This window comes from Doryrhamphus excisus, linkage group LG1 (genome assembly GCF_037039965.1).
Source record: "Doryrhamphus excisus strain RoL-2023G ecotype Guam linkage group LG1, RoL_Dexc_Guam_v1.1, whole genome shotgun sequence".
Lineage (NCBI taxonomy): Eukaryota > Metazoa > Chordata > Actinopteri > Syngnathiformes > Syngnathidae > Doryrhamphus > Doryrhamphus excisus.
The window spans coordinates 25,841,905-25,859,213 of NC_136357.1; the positions used below are offsets into that span (position 1 = coordinate 25,841,905).

Below are 17,309 nucleotides of genomic sequence, written 5' to 3' on the forward strand. Positions count from 1 at the left end.
CATGATGACTGAGCCAAGAGGAGGCGCAGGAGGAGGAACCGGGGGAGGAGGGACGGGACGTAGCGAGGGTTGACACGCTAAGCATTGCTGACAGGTAGCATCAAGTCATGATGTGTAAATTACATCCACGTTGCTCCACATCACAGTGAAAGTCCTTTCAGGAACACGGCTGATGGCTAAATTATTCATAACAAACATGAGAATGGTGGGAGGCGGTGCGGGGGGGTGGGTGGTGATGGGGGGTCACACTAACACGACCCCGCCTGGTTAATTCCCTTTACCACGTGTTAATTGAGTCAACAAAGATCAGCGTGCTGCCTTCAGGTTCCCTCTTTTGTACGAGCGGCCAGACAAATGAGAAGGTTTGCACAACAAAGACGGGAATTATACATAATGGGAACGGCAGCGCAAACAATGTGCGGCGTGCGGGAGACGGGCAGCGCGTAGGGAGCGGTGATAAATTGCACTAATAAAGAGACAAACCTCAGAAAAAGAAAAAGCAACTTACAGCTCGGAGAGTTGAAGGTGCTGGAAGAGCTGCCAGGACAGCGTGCTGAGAGGGTTCTTGGACAGGTTTCTGCAGGAGACAATACACAAACGCAGTTCATTGTTTACGTCTCATTTCCCTCACGACATCACGTGATGGGACTGGTTTTCCTTCCAGGTTCAGAGACACAGCGCCACACGGCATATCATGCACTGTCTTCACTTACAAATCTTATTCCGTAATGGCATCAAACGGCAACTATGTACAGTACCTAGCACCGCCATTTGGTTAAAGGTTTAGTTCCAATAACTAATTAATAAATAATGACTAACTTTTGTTTCCTACTGCCTGTGTGACTTACTTTTGTTTCCTACTGCATGTGTGACTTACTTTTGTTTCCTACTGCCTGTGTGACTTACTTTGGTTTCCGACTGCCCGCGTGACTTACTTTGGTTTCCGACTGCCCGCGTGACTTAGTTTTGTTTCCTACTGCCCGCGTGACTTACTTTTGTTTCCAACTGCTCGTGTGACTTACTTTTGTTTCCTACTGCCTGGGTGACGTACTTTTGTTTCCGACTGCCCGTGTGACTTACTTTTGTTTCCTACTGCCCGTGTGACTTACTTACTTACTTTTGCTTCCTACTGCCCGTGTGACTAACTTTTGCTTCCTACTGCCCGTGTGACTAACTTTTGTTTCCTACTGCCTGTGTGACTTTTGTTTCCTACTGCCTGTGTGACTTACTTTGGTTTCCGACTGCCCGCGTGACTTACTTTGGTTTCCGACTGCCCGCGTGACTTAGTTTTGTTTCCTACTGCCCGCGTGACTTAGTTTTGTTTCCTACTGCCCGCGTGACTTAGTTTTGTTTCCTACTGCCTGGGTGACGTACTTTTGTTTCCGACTGCCCGTGTGACTTACTTTTGTTTCCTACTGCCTGTGTGACTTACTTTTGTTTCCTACTGCCTGCGTGACTTACTTTTGTTTCCTACTGCCCGTGTGACTTACTTACTTACTTTTGCTTCCTACTGCCCGTGTGACTAACTTTTGCTTCCTACTGCCCGTGTGACTAACTTTTGTTTCCTACTGCCTGTGTGACTTACTTTTGTTTCCTACTGCCTGTGTGACTTACTTTGGTTTCCGACTGCCCGCGTGACTTACTTTGGTTTCCGACTGCCCGCGTGACTTAGTTTTGTTTCCTACTGCCCGCGTGACTTAGTTTTGTTTCCTACTGCCCGCGTGACTTAGTTTTGTTTCCTACTGCCCGCGTGACTTTTGTTTCCAACTGCTCGTGTGACTTACTTTTGTTTCCTACTGCCTGTGTGACGTACTTTTGTTTCCGACTGCCTGTGTGACTTACTTTTGTTTCCTACTGCCTGTGTGACTTACTTTTGTTTCCTACTGCCTGTGTGACTTACTTTTGTTTCCTACTGCCTGTGTGACTTACTTTTGTTTCCTACTGCCTGTGTGACTTACTTTTGTTTCCTACTGCCTGTGTGACTTACTTTTGTTTCCTACTGCCTGTGTGACTTACTTTTGTTTCCTACTGCCTGTGTGACTTACTTTTGTTTCCTACTGCCTGTGTGACTTACTTTTGTTTCCTGCTGCCTGTGCGACTTACTTTTGTTTTCTGCTGCCTGTGCAACTTACTTTTGTTTCCTGCTGCCCGTGCGACTTACGTTTGTTTCCTGCTGCCTATGTGACTTACTTACTTTTGTTCCCTACTGCCGTATTACTGTGATATCTACATATCGTACTTTCTTTCTTCTCGGTTCTTGCAGACATAGCAGCAAGTAAAATATCATCTAGTCCTTCCACTGTGCCATTACTTGGTGTCAGCATACCATGCACTATCTTGACAAATGGAGGCAATAACAACGTGATAACATTAAAAGTAGTCACATCTCGTTTTTGTCTGCTCTTTGAGTCCAACATCATCTGTGTTATGTAAGTTCAGTGTAGCATAGCAGCAAGCAGCATTTCATGCACCATCTTGACAAAAGAAGCTTATTACTGTGATATCTTTTTTTTCTTCTCGGTTCTTGCAGACATAGCAGCTAGTAACATATGATCTAGTCCTTCCATAGCGCCATTACTTGGTGTCAGCATACCATGCACTGTCTTGACTGAAGATCAAAGCACAGCCATCCACACAGAAGATGCTTAGAGCCAGCCGGCCTTACATCTTTATCATCAGGTTTTTGTTTTTTTGGCACACACCGGGTCAAAAATCAATGCTGATTTTGGTAAACAGTCGTGTCACTGGAGGTGCAGCTGCAGCGCTAACAGCGGAATCGATCCTTGAAGGTCACGTATTGTGACGCTTGCCACAACAACACACACGGTTTTAGTGAATGATGAAGCTTCCTGAAGCTGACTGCTCCAAGAGCAGCTCGAGTGGACAGCTGGTGAGACGAGAGTTAACCCATTCATTCATCCAGTCGGGATATTTCCTCACAACGCTCCTCGGCTCTTTTTAATAGTGTTGTCTTGCTCTTCAATTCCATTTTCCTTTGACTGGACTCCCATTTACTGCACAATATCAATCTGCAGGAAAATAAGAGCCCATAGGGGCATCGCATCTGCAGGACGCGGATTAAGGGATGGAAATAAGGACTATCGATACGGGTGGGGGAAAAAAAGGCAAACAGAGCCGCTCGAGCTCGGCTGCGGGGCTCCGGCCAACTCAATAAAAGAAAGTTGAACGCTTTTTAAGTCGAATAATTCAATCTGGAGGAAGGAGGGAGGAGAACGCCTCGGGCCTCGCACAATTCAATAGCAAAGAGCCGGCGAGAGAGCGAGTCACCGGAGCACAATGTGTTTAAAAATGAATGTCAGGCATCTGTCCGTGCGCTCGCTGAGCTTTACAGCATCTCAGTCGGAACGTTAACGCTGCCTTTTCCTCATAAAGTACAGCTGACGATCTCATTATTAGCCCGGATGGCAACACTCGCTCGCTCACTCGCTCTCTCTCTCACAGAAATAGACAAGCTCCGACGTAGAGGCTAAACCAACCTCTGTCTGCTCCAACCATTTGGAATTTCACAATTCCGGGCCAGAAAAACACGTGTTTGTCATACAATAAGACCTCAGTTCAGCGAGTGTCAAAGGATTCCTTTGACATTGGCTGGCTTCATGTTTCCTATTGCCTGTGTGACTTACTTTTGTTTCCTATTACCTGTGTGACTTACTTTTGTTTCCTATTACCTGTGTGACTTACTTTTGTTTCCTATTACCTGTGTGCCTTTTGTTTCCTATTACCTGTGTGACTTACTTTTGTTTCATATTACCTGTGTGACTTACTTTTGTTTCCTATTACCTGTGTGACTTACTTTTGTTTCCTATTACCTGTGTGCCTTTTGTTTCCTATTACCTGTGTGACTTACTTTTGTTTCATATTACCTGTGTGACTTACCTTTATTTCCTATTACCTGTGTGACTTTTGTTTCCTATTACCTGTGTGACTTACTTTTGTTTCCTATTACCTGTGTGACTTACTTTTGCTTCCTACTGTCGTGTGACTTATTTTTGTTTCCTACTGCCTGCTTGACTTACTTTTGTTTCCTATTGCCTGTGTGACTTACTTTTGTTTCCTACTGCCTATATGACTTATTTTTGTTTCTTACTGTTCGTGTGACTTATTTTTGTTTTCTGCTGCCTGTGCGACTTTTGTTTCCTACTGCCTGTGTGACTTACTTTTGTTTCCTACTGCCTGTGTGACTTACTTTTGTTTCCTACTCCCTATGTGACTTACTTTTGTTTCTTACTGCCCGCGTGAGTTACTTACTTTTGTTTCCTACTGCCCATATGACTTATTTTTGTTTCTTACTGTTCGTGTGACTTATTTTTGTTTTCTGCTGCCTGTGCGATTTACTTTTGTTTCCTGCTGCCCGTGCGACTTGCTTTTGTTTCCTACTGCCTGTGTGACTTACTTACTTTTGTTTCCTACTCCCTATGTGACTTACTTTTGTTTTTTACTGCCCGTGTGAGTTACTTACTTTTGTTTCCTACTGCTTGTATGACTTATTTTTGTTTCTTACTGTTCGTGTGACTTATTTTTGTTTCCTGCTGCCCGGGTGACTTACTTTTGTTTCCTGCCGCCCGGGTGACTTACTTTTGTTTCCTACCGCCCGGGTGACTTACTTTTGTTTCCTACTGCCCGTGTGACTTACTTTTGTTTCCTACTGTCCGGGTGACTTACTTTTGTTTCCTACTGCCCGTGTGACTTACTTTTGTTTTCTGCTGCCTGTGCGACTTACTTTTGTTTCCTGCTGCCCGGGTGACTTTTGTTTCCTGCCGCCCGGGTGACTTACTTTTGTTTCCTGCTGCCCGGGTGACTTACTTTTGTTTCCTACCGCCCGGGTGACTTACTTTTGTTTCCTACTGCCTGTGTGACTTATTTTTGTTTCCTACTGCTTGTGTGACTTACTTTAGTTTCCTACTGCCTGTGTGACTTACTTTTGTTTCCTATTGCCTGTGTGACTTACTTTTGTTTCCTATTGCCTGACTGACTTACTTTTGTTTCCTACTGCCCATGTGACTTACTTTTGTTTCCTACTGCCAGATAACCACCTACTGAATTCAGGACTCCCATTTCCCGTAGTCATTAAGTTGGGAGCCACTCTAATGAAAGGAAATGAATATTAGTATGATGTGGTATTACTGTTATATCTGAGTGCATACTTTCTATGTTGGGGTACAGCCACGTATGGAGTGGAGTGTTTTTTTTTGAAAGCAGGAAGTGAGACCTCCTTCACATCTCTGTCAGGAAGCGTTCCCTTTTCAAAGGTCATCCTTTGCATCTCGACAAGAAATGTCAGCTGAAATTGGATTGCGGGGAAGGGAGGGCCGTGTGTGGGGTGTGTGTGTGGGGGGGGAGGGGGGGGGCTAAGCGAATTAGTAAATATATAAACAAATCAGCGAAGAGAGTCGTCAGCGGCACCCGAATGCCAGAAGACAGGAAGGTGAAAGAGGCCAAGTGCTGCGGGACGATCATTATTGAATTTAGAAATGGCCGTCCGCGTCTAAATCAAACCTTGGAAGGATACGTGCTGAACGCCGGAAAGTGTAAAGGCACAGCGTCGCATTACGTTGATCAGATACCAGCACTGATATCAGCACGTACACAAGGACTTCTTTACAACCTGGATGCAAGACATGCGGTGTCTGATATCATTTATCCCCAATTCATTCTGTCATATTGTTTCATCAAAACCATAGTGTCTGATATCATTCATCCGGAATTCATTCTGTCATATTGTTTCATGAAAATCTTAGTATCTGATATCATTTATCCTGAATTCATTCTGTCATCTTGTTTCATCAAAACCACGGTATCTGATATCATTCATCTGGAATTCATTCTGTCATATTGTTTCATGAAAACCGTAGTATCTGATATCATTTATCCTGAATTCATTCTGTCATATTGTTTCATCAAAACCACAGTATCTGATATCATTCATCCCAAATTGATTCTGTCAAATTGTGTTTTGAAAACTGCAGTGTCTGATATCATTCATCCGGAATGCATTCTGTCATATCTTAAATTTTGTTGTATGCAATACAATGACAATAAATGCGATTCTGATATTGTTTCATCAAAACTATAGTGTCTGATATCATTCATCCCAAATTAATTCCGTCATATTGTTTAATCAAAACCACAGTGTCTGATATCATTCATCCCGAATTCATTCCGTCATATTGTTTCATCAAAACTATAGTGTCTGATATCATTCATCCCAAATTGAGTCTGTCAAATTGTGTCTTGAAAACCGTAGTGTCTGATATCATTCATCCGGAATGCATTCTGTCATATCTCAAATTTCATTGTATGCAATACAATGACAATAAAGGCGATTCGGATTCTGATATTGTTTCATCAAAACTATAGTGTCTGATATCATTCATCCGGAATTATTCCATCATATCGTTTCATCAAAAGCCTAGTGTCTGATATCATTCATCCCGAATTCATTCCGTCATATTGTTTCATCAAAACCCTAGTGTCTGATATCATTCATCCTGAATTCATTCCGTCATATTGTTTCATCAAAACTATAGTGTCTGATATCATTCATCCCAAATTCATTCAGTTAAATTTTTTCATCAAAACTATTGTGTCCGATATCATTTATCCCAAATTCATTCCATCATATTCTTTCACCAAACCCTAGTGTCTGATATCATTCACCCCGAATTCATTCCGTCATATTGTTTCATCAAAACTATAGTGTCTGATATCATTCATCCCAAATTCATTCTGTCAATTTTTTTCATAAAAACCATAGTGTCTGATATCATTCATCCCAAATTCATTCTGTCATATAGTTTAATAAAGACCGCATTGATCTGATATCATTGATCCTGATTCCATATTCTTATATTGTTTTATGAAACCATAGTGCCTGATATCATTCATTGTGTATTCTATTCGTGTAATTGAAACGACAATGCCTGATATCAAATGAATTTATATTGTTGAATGAAACCAGATTGATATCCGATATCATTGATCCTGAATGCATGCATTTATATTACTTAATGAAGACCCCAGTGTCTGATATCATTGATCCTGGAATCATTCAGTTATAAAGTCCCATTGAAGTTGAGGAGAATTTCCATATGCGTGTTGAGGTAAGAAGGGAGCGTGATAGCGACAGCTCGCTGTAAATATTGATGGGGGGGGCGGGGGGGCCCACAAAGTGAATGCCAAATGAAACCTTATGTTTGCTCCTGCGCAGGCCCCTCCCTCCCTGATGCACCCCCCCACCCACCATGTGCGTCTTTAACAATTCCTTTTGGCGAGCGCCCCGCGGGGGAAGGCTCGCCCGCTTCCACACGGGCCGAGCTCGTTAGCGTAGCATCACGGCTAGCTACCGTCTGGCGATGCATTCATGTTCATGACCCAACGTCGGGACGATACTGCTGCTTTGCGGCCGTGGCATTTTGACTCTCAGCATCCCGCACCGTTAGCGTTAGAACTCACGCGATGGCTGACATTTGCCAAAAGACAACATTTCACTAGGAAGGAAATGGCAATGGCGCTCTTTTGTCCCACAGAAAGGTCTGCTCCTGAACTCACCAGGATAGAGTTACAGGGTTGGTGGCTAATATTACACTTTGGAAAAAAAAAAAAAAAAGGTTTTTAATTCATCCATTTTCTATACCGCTTACCCTCACGAGGGTCATGGGGATGCTGGAGCCTATCCCAGCTCTGAGAATGTGAGTGTGAATGGTTGTTTGTCTATATGTGCCCTGTGATTGGCTGGCCACCAGTCCAGGGTGGACCCCGCCTCTCGCTCCAAGACAGCTGGGATAGGCTCCAGCATAAGCGGTAGAAAATGAATGAATGAACAAACTTCTATTATTAAAAATAAATAACAGCCTCATTCCAATGATGGCTCACTGCTAGCTAATGTAAATAAATGCTAAAACAATAATTACAAACATTTGAAAAGTAAATAAAATGACTGATGTAATTAAGTAAATAACAGACTCTATTTAATTACCTATCACTGCTACACTTTGACTAAATATATGTAACTCAATATTTTAATTGAAAATATGAAGCAATAAAATGTCATTAAAATAAATTGTGTGTCAAAAATATATAATAAATTTAGGAAATAACAGTCTCTCTTTAATTATGGATCGCTGCTTCAGGTAAGCTAAATACATGCTTCAAAAAGGAGATTTAAAAAAATGAAAAATAAATGTTTAAATAATATAAGAAATGTAATAAGTAATGAATGAGCTTTCACTTTGAGGAACTAACAGCCTGATTATGGATCACTGCTTTGGGGGAAGGAAATGATACAAAACAGCAATTATTTGTATTCATTCAAAAGAAGCCAGCAGGGATAGGCTCCAGCATACCACCACCAGCCTGGGGAGGAGAAGCATACTAGAGAATGGATGGTTGGATCGTTGGTGGGATGGATGGATGGATTGTTGGTGGGATGGCTGGATGGTTGGTGGGATGGATGGATGGATGGATGGATGGATGGATGGTTGGTGGGATGGATGGATGGATGGTTGGTGGGATGGCTGGATGGATGGTGGGATGGATGGATGGTTGGTGGGATGGATGGATGGATGGTTGGTGGGATGGATGGATGGTTGGTGGGATGGATGGATGGATGGATGGATGGATGGATGGTTGGTGGGATGGATGGATGGATGGTTGGTGGGATGGCTGGATGGATGGTGGGATGGATGGATGGTTGGTGGGATGGATGGATGGTTGGATGGAAGGCTGTATAGACAAATGGATAGACGAATGGACGGATGGATGGATGGATGGATGGACGAATGGTCGGATGGACGGACGGATGGATGGATGGACAAATGGATGGGTGGTTGGTGGGATGGACGGACAGATGGTTGGATGGACAGTCGGATGGTTGGATGAACAGATGAATGGATGGATGGATAAATGGATGGATGGATGATTGGATTGATGGATGATTGGATGGATGGACGGATGGTTGGATGAATGGATGGTGGGATGGATGACTGGATAGACAAATAGATGGATGGTTGGATGGACAGACGGATGGTTGGATGAACGGATGAATGGATGGATGGATGGATGATTGGATGAGTGGACGGATGGTTGGATGAATGGATGGTGGAATGGACGGCTGGATAGACGAATGGATGGATGGATGGATGGTTGCTGGGATGGATGGATGGATGGTTGGATGAACAGATGGATGGATGAATAAATGGATGGATGGATGGACAGATGGATAAATCATTGGTGGGATGGGTGAATGGATGGATGGATGATTGAATGGATGGACGGATGGTTGGATGAATGGATGGTGGGATGGAGGCTGGATAGACGAATGGATGGATGGATGGCTGTATAGACAAATGGATAGACGAATGGATGGACGAATGTATGAATTGATGGATGGATGGATGGAAGGATGGATGGAGAAACAGGGTGTTTTGAAGTATAAGAAGTACTCTGTCCAGGTAGAGCAGGTGCTGTACTTCTGCTTCAGTTGAGCTAAACGAGATACATGTACTACATAAATGGCACAGCTGTACTACATAAGTATGTTCCAATAACGTGTTCATATGATTGCTATGTTTGATGTCAGGTGTCCTACAAACGGAGGAGAAGCCTGCTGCTACGCTGCCGAGGCTTTGATACGCCAAGGAGACGGGAAAAGGGAAAAGGTGTGAAATGTTTCCCAGGTGCCTCCGAGGGTTGGGATGCGCTGCAGGAGCCGTATGGAATTCATTCCATCACAAAGACAACTTCAAACGGCAACACTTCATTAGGACGGACAATATCATTATACTGCAGGTGGTGGGGGGGGGTGATACGGTAAAAATAAAAATAGCCTCTTCTTTAATCTCGAGGAAAAAACGCCCGTGTTACATCGTGTTACATCGTGTTACATCGTGTTACATTGTGTTACATTGTGTTACATCATTTTATTTCATTTTTGTATCATTTCTTCTATTTTTAAATGAACATGTGACCACATGTTTTTACAATTATTATTATAAGTATTATTTAATTTATGTACTTATTTAAAAATGTGACTAACATCATATAAATACGCCTTTTAAAAATATTATTAAGATTATTATTATGAATTAAGTCATATATATTATTTTGATGTATTATTCTATATTATTTTATTTGGTGCATTATTTTTAATTTAAAATATAAATGTGACCAAGATAATATAAATGGCATTCATCCATCCATTTTCAATGCCGCTTATCCTCACTAGGGTCACCGCTATGCTGGAGCCTATCCCAGCTGTATTTTGGCAAGAGGTGGAGTACATTATTATTATTATTATTAATAGTAGTAGTAGTAGTAGTAGTAGTAGTAGTAGTGGGTTCGAATATCCACTAGTAAGCATCATCGGTATTCGTCCGGAAGGGCATCCGGATCAAAAAGATCCGCTGTGGTGACTCCCTCGTCAGGAAAAATCCGAAAAAACAAAACAAAAATATGTAATATTATATGTATTCATAATTGTATAATTTGATTAATTTTTTATTATTATTTATTTTATTATTTTATTCATTCATTCATTCATTTTTTACCACTTTTTTATTATTTTATTATTTATTATTATTATTTATTTATTTATTATTTTTAAATACAAATGTGACCAAGGATATACAAACATATCTTTAAATTATTATAATATTATTATTTTATTTGTTTTTTTTTTTTCAATACTTCCTGATGTTTATTTTTGTGTGTAGTACTGCAGTAGATTTATACAGACACAGCCAGTAGTTAGTTGCTAGGCAGAATTTGCTAAGCAGCGCTTCTTCTTGCACTTAACAGACCACATGAGCAGCTAGCTTAATAGCGTGTAGCGTGATTGATTTGAGCGCCGCCAATGTAGAAAATCGTGGACTCGGCGAGAAGGGCCAAAACCTCAAAGCGCCGAGTGTGATTAGCGCCGCTTAATGAGGAGTCGGCCACGTAATGAAAATTGTCAATCTAATGAGAGACAAAAGCTTCGCCGTCGGTCTCACAGCTTTTAGCCGTCAGTCTGATTGCATTTGTCGGAGAGGCACGCGGGAAGATGGCGTCGCTGGATGGCGTCGGAGGACTCCCGTGAACTCGCTCGCTCGCTCGGCTGCTTTATGAAACGCCTCTTGGTGGAATCAATAACATGTTGGAGTTGATTAAAACACCAATAAAGACACCCGGAGGATTTCTGCGTTTTTTTTCTCCCTCTGATGACCGCTAGCAAAACATTTCTAGCTAGCACAGCGAGCCAGAGAGTCGGCGCAGCGTGATTATTGTGTTTACGTTGTACTCCGACTGTTTGTTTTCATCCTGAAGGGACGCAAGGGGGTATGCTACACCTTCTAGGAAAAGTCGCTATCATGTCTTTAGCTTTGCAAGCTAGCAGGGCTTCGCTACACATCTTAAAAGAGGCAAACTAGAGTTACGGCGACTACCTGCCAGCCAGCCACAGATATGCCATTATCTTCAGCAAATAAGCTAACCTAGCATGAACTAGCATAATGGTGCTGTTCCAATGTGAGTGTAATGTTAGCACTTTAGCATCAACTCGCTAACATTTCGTCCTCTCCAACTCGTTAATGTTAGCAATGTTATCTTCGGCGAATAGGCTAACTTAGCATGACCTAGTGTAATGTTAGCAGTTTAGCATCAACTCGCTAACATTTGCGTCCTCTCCCACTTGTTAACGTTAGCATTCACACACAACGTTAACGTAGCAATGTTATCTCCGGCGAATAGGCTAACCTAGCATGACCTAGCATAATGTTGCTGTTCCAATGTGAGTGTAATGTTAGCAGTTTAGCATCAACTTGCTAACATATGCGTCCTCTCCCACTCGTTAACGTTAGCATTCACACACAGCGTTAACGTAGCAATGTTATCTCCGGTGAATAGGCTAACCTTGCATGACCTAGCATAATGGCGCTGTTCCAATGTGAGTGTAATGTTAGCAGTTTAGCATCAACTTGCTAACATATGCGTCCTCTCCCACTTGTTAATGTTAGCATTCACACACAACGTTAACGTAGCAATGTTATCTCCGGCGAATAGGCTAAGCTAGCATGACCTAGCATAATGTTGCTGTTCCAATGTGAGTGTAATGTTAGCACTTTAGCATCAACTCGCTAACATTTGCGTCCTCTCCCACTCGTTAACGTTAGCATTCATACACAATGTTATCGTTAACGATAACATTAACGTAGCAATGTTATCTCCGGCGAATAGGCTAACTTAGCATGACCTAGCATAATGTTGCTGTTCCAATGTGAGTGTAATGTTAGCACTTTAGCATCAACTCACTAACATTTGCTTCCTCTCCAACTTGTTAACGTTAGCATTCACACAACGTTAACGTTAACGTAGTAATGTTATCTCCAGCGAATAGGCTAACCTAGCATGACCTAGCATAATGTTGCTGTTCCAATGTGAGTGTAATGTTAGCAGTTTAGCATCAACTTGCTAACATATGCGTCCTCTACCACTCGTTAATGTTAGCATTCACACACAACGTTAACGTAGCAATGTTATCTCCGGCGAATAGGCTAAGCTAGCATGACCTAGCATAATGTTGCTGTTCCAATGTGAGTGTAATGTTAGCACTTTAGCATCAACTCGCTAACATTTGCGTCCTCTCCCACTCGTTAACGTTAGCATTCATACACAATGTTATCGTTAACGATAACATTAACGTAGCAATGTTATCTCCGGCGAATAGGCTAACTTAGCATGACCTAGCATAATGTTGCTGTTCCAATGTGAGTGTAATGTTAGCACTTTAGCATCAACTCACTAACATTTGCTTCCTCTCCAACTTGTTAACGTTAGCATTCACACAACGTTAACGTTAACGTAGTAATGTTATCTCCAGCGAATAGGCTAACCTAGCATGACCTAGCATAATGTTGCTGTTCCAATGTGAATGTAATGTTAGCACTTTAGCATCAACTCACTAACATTTGCTTCCTCTCCAACTTGTTAACGTTAGCATTCACACAACGTTAACGTTAACGTAGTAATGTTATCTCCAGCGAATAGGCTAATCTAGCATGACCTAGCATAATGTTGCTGTTCCAATGTGAGTGTAATGTTAGCAGTTTAGCATCAACTTGCTAACATATGCGTCCTCTCCCACTCGTTAATGTTAGCATTCACACACAACGTTAACGTAGCAATGTTATCTCCGGCGAATAGGCTAACCTAGCATGACCTAGCATAATGTTGCTGTTCCAGTGTGAGTGTAATGTTAGCAGTTTAGCATCAACTTGCTAACATATGCGTCCTCTCCCACTCGTTAATGTTAGCATTCACACACAACGTTAACGTAGCAATGTTATCTCCGGCGAATAGGCTAACCTAGCATGACCTAGCATAATGTTGCTGTTCCAATGTGAGTGTAATGTTAGCAGTTTAGCATCAACTTGCTAACATATGCGTCCTCTCCCACTCAATGTTAGCATTCACACACAACGTTAACATAGCAATGTTATCTCCAGCGAATAGGCTAACCTAGCATGACCTAGCATAATGTTGCTGTTCCAGTGTGAGTGTAATGTTAGCAGTTTAGCATCAACTTGCTAACATATGCGTCCTCTCCCACTCGTTAATGTTAGCATTCACACACAACGTTAACGTAGCAATGTTATCTCCAGCGAATAGGCTAACCTAGCATGACCTAGCATAATGGCGCTGTTCCAATGTGTGTGTAATGTTAGCAGTTTAGCATCAACTCGCTAACAATTGCATCCTCTCCCACTCGTTAACGTTAGCATTCACACACAACGTTAATGTTAACGTTAACATTAACGTTAACGTAGCAATGTTATCTCCAGCGAATAGGCTAACCTAGCATGACCTAGCATAATGTTGCTGTTCCAGTGTGAGTGTAATGTTAGCACTTTAGCATCAACTCGCTAACATTTGCTTCCTCTCCCACTCGTTAACGTTAGCATTCACACACAACGTTAACGTTAACATAGCAATGTTAACATTCCAACATCAATAAATCAGCTCATTCGGGACAGGCGAGCTACGTTCCGGGACCCCCCCCCCCAAAGAAAAATTCCCACTTTTTCTCTTCTGATATTTTCCCCATTGGAAATGAATGGACAATTTCAATGTCGCCCCCTACTGGTGCAAAATCCTTGTACATGTAATTAATGTTACATGTAACATTCTGTATGGTGGCTTGGCTCAGGTCGTCTCACCACCTTGATGGTTGCTGGTTCAATTCCCAAACCATTCAAACCATTCCAACATCTACCAGGACACATGTTAGCCTCGCAACCTGATAATCGCTGGTTCAAGTTCTTATGTCTGCCATTGGATGATTCCATGTGGCGACTTAAAGCTAGCAAGCTAATGATCCTTACACGACTTGGCCCAGGATGCTCTCGTTAAAGCTGTTTTTCCAAAATACTGATGGAAGCAGCCCGGCAATAGAAAACCCTCCAGTGGAGACAACAGCCACGCAGGGCAGAGTGCAACACTGAGCCTCTACCGTACACACACACACACACACACACACACATAGTCCCGAGGAGGGGGATTTAACACAGCTCCAGTTAATTAAAACATGGCGAGCCAGCCACAGGCCCGTGCAGCGTGGCCTTGTGTCTTTGCCACAGTGCTTGCTTCCGGCAGCAAATGGACGACAGCGAGTATAATTAAGACGTTTATGTATTATTATAAAGAAGAACACGACACACAACTGTAAAAAAAAAAAAAAATGGAGGAAACACTGTACCTTTTTTTTTAAAGGGGCAGTACACAATAATGCACGCTTACAAGATCATGCTAGCATATGTGTAATACATATTTCATCAAAGTTTTATCATCATTAGACATGCTCACAGTGACTTATGGGTAATTAGTTAGCTTCGACGTAGCCTTAGCATTAGCGGCGTTAGCAGAGTTAGTGGCGTTAGTGACTTTAGTGGCGTTAACAGCGTTAGCATCGTTAGCGGCTTTTATGGCTGTAGCGGCGTTAGCGGCGTTAGCGGCGTGAGCGGCGTGAGCGGCGTGAGCGGCGTGAGCGGCGTGAGCGGCGTGAGCGGCGTGAGCGGCGTGAGCGGCGTGAGCGGCGTGAGCGGCGTGAGCGGCGTGAGCGGCGTTAGCGGCGTTAGCGCCGTTAGCGGCGTTAGCGCCGTTAGCGGCGTTAGCGGCGTGAGCGCCGTGAGCGGCGTTAGCGGCGTTAGCGGCGTTAGCGGCGTTAGCGGCGTGAGCGGCGTGAGCGGCGTGAGCGGCGTTAGCGGCGTGAGCGGCGTTAGCGGCTTTTGTGGCATTTGCGGCGTTAGCGGCGTCGGTTAGACAAATGCTCATTGACTTATGGGTAATTAGTTAGCTTCGACATAGCCTTAGCATTAGCGGCGTTAGTGGCGTTAGTGACTTTAGTGGCGTTAACAGCATTAGCATCGTTAGCGGCTTTAGTGGCTGTAGCGGCGTTAGTGGCATTAGCGGCTTTAGTGGCGTTAGTGGCGTTAGTGGCGTTAGAGGCATTGGCGGCTTTTGTGGCATTAGCGGTGTTAGCGGCATTATCGGCGTCGGTTAGACAAATGCTCAGTGACTTATGGGTAATTAGTTAACTTCGACGTAGCCTTAGCATTAGCGGCGTTAGCAGCGTTAGTGGTGTTAGAGGCGTTAGCGCTGTTAGCGCCATTAGCGGCTTTTGTGGCATTAGCGACATTAGCGGCGTTAGCAGCATTAGCGGTGGTAGCGGCATTAGCGGCGTTGGTTAGACAAATGCTCAGTGACTTATGGGTAATTAGTTAGCTTTGACGTAGCCTTAGCATTAGCGCCGTTAGTGGCATTAACAGCGTTAGCATCGTTAGCGGCTTTAATGGCTGTAGCGGCTTTAGTGGCGTTAGCGGCATTAGTGGCTTTAGTGTCGTTAGTGTCGTTAGTGGCGTTAGAGGCGTTAGAGGCGTTAGAGGCGTTAGAGGCGTTAGCGCCGTTAGCGGCTTTTGTGGCATTAGCGGCATTAGCAGCATTAGCGGTGTTAGCGGCATTAGCGGCGTCGGTTAGACAAATGCTCAGTGACTTATGGGTAATTAGTTAGCTTCGACGTAGCCTTAGCATTAGCGGCATTAGCAGAGTTAGTGGCGTTAGTGACTTTAGTGGCGTTAACAGCGTTAGCATCGTTAGCGGCTTTAGTGGCTGTAGTGAGTTCAACTTATGGGGTTCTATAACAGCGCCACCATGTGGTGTATTTGTGTGAAAAATAATAGCACAAACAACACTGTACAAATGCAGGTTTCTACCAATTTTCATCCTGGGGGGGTGACATTTTTCACTTGAATGGAAATATTTATGCACACATGCCAGCATACATACATATAATATCTCAGAGGTTTATAATCATTAGACAAATAATATTAGTGATGCCTCTTCGACAATGTTTTTCTGGATGGCGGCCATGTTTTTTTGCTTGTCCGTCCCCTAAAGGTGTGCACCAAATTTGGTGATGATTTAGGTCAAGGTTCGAGTCCGAGTAGGCAAATTGAAGATACACAAAGACACAATGAATTTCCACCACGAAACAAAACAAACTACCCTGGCCGGCGTCACACCGGCAACCAAACAAGCCACATCCTCTTTTCCCGGCGCCCCGGCGAAAAGGACATAAAGAGCCTGCGAGGTTTTGTTCATTTCATGAATTGTTTACAGCATCAACACGCTGGCGGCGGCCCGAGTCGCTGCTTGTTTTATTGTGTTACGGCGAGATGGATTCATGCTCCAGCTGCCGAGGCCCGAGCGCTTCTTAGTGGAAATGTAATTCCTGCGTCACAACACAGCTCTTATTCATCTCGCAAGGCTGCTGCGGCATCGTGCGCGTCGGTTACCGTGGCAACCACCGGGGCGGCAAGAATGATTGAATCTCTTTTTTTTTTTATATGTGATACGTGGGAGCTGGTATTCAGAGGCAAAGCTGGACAGAAAATAAGAAGCAAAAAAAAAACACGTTTACACAATTCAACATGGCCGAAAGGGAGAAGGCAGAAAGAGAAGTAAAAATGAAAATGCTGACTAATTGATGATGGTGGGGTTAGTGTTGTTAGTGGCTTTAGTGGCTTTAGTGGCGTTAGCGGCGTTAGCGGCGTTAGCGGCGTTAGCGGCGTTAGCGGCGTTAGCGGCGTTAGCGGCGTTAGCGGCGTTAGTGTCGTTCGTTACTTTAGTGGCTTTAGCGGCGTTAGCGGCGTTAGGGGCTATAGTGCCGTTAGCGGCGTTAGCGGCTTTAGTGGCTGTAGCAGTGTTAGCGGCGTTAGCGCCATTAGTGGCATTCGTGGCTTTATTGCCATTAGTGGCCT

At 43.4% G+C, this 17,309-nt stretch overlaps 1 protein-coding gene across 2 annotated transcripts in view; it reads right to left on the reverse strand.

Annotated features, from left to right (window-relative positions):
• The window catches only part of ntrk3b (neurotrophic tyrosine kinase, receptor, type 3b), a 273,184-nt gene that overhangs the window by 163,499 nt on the left and 92,376 nt on the right, over positions 1-17,309 (reverse strand). For both annotated transcript variants that reach the window (XM_078792754.1, XM_078792752.1), the window contains exon 4: positions 509-577. In XM_078792754.1, coding sequence (XP_078648880.1) covers positions 509-577 — 69 coding nt within the window. The remainder of the gene's footprint in view (positions 1-508; positions 578-17,309) is intronic.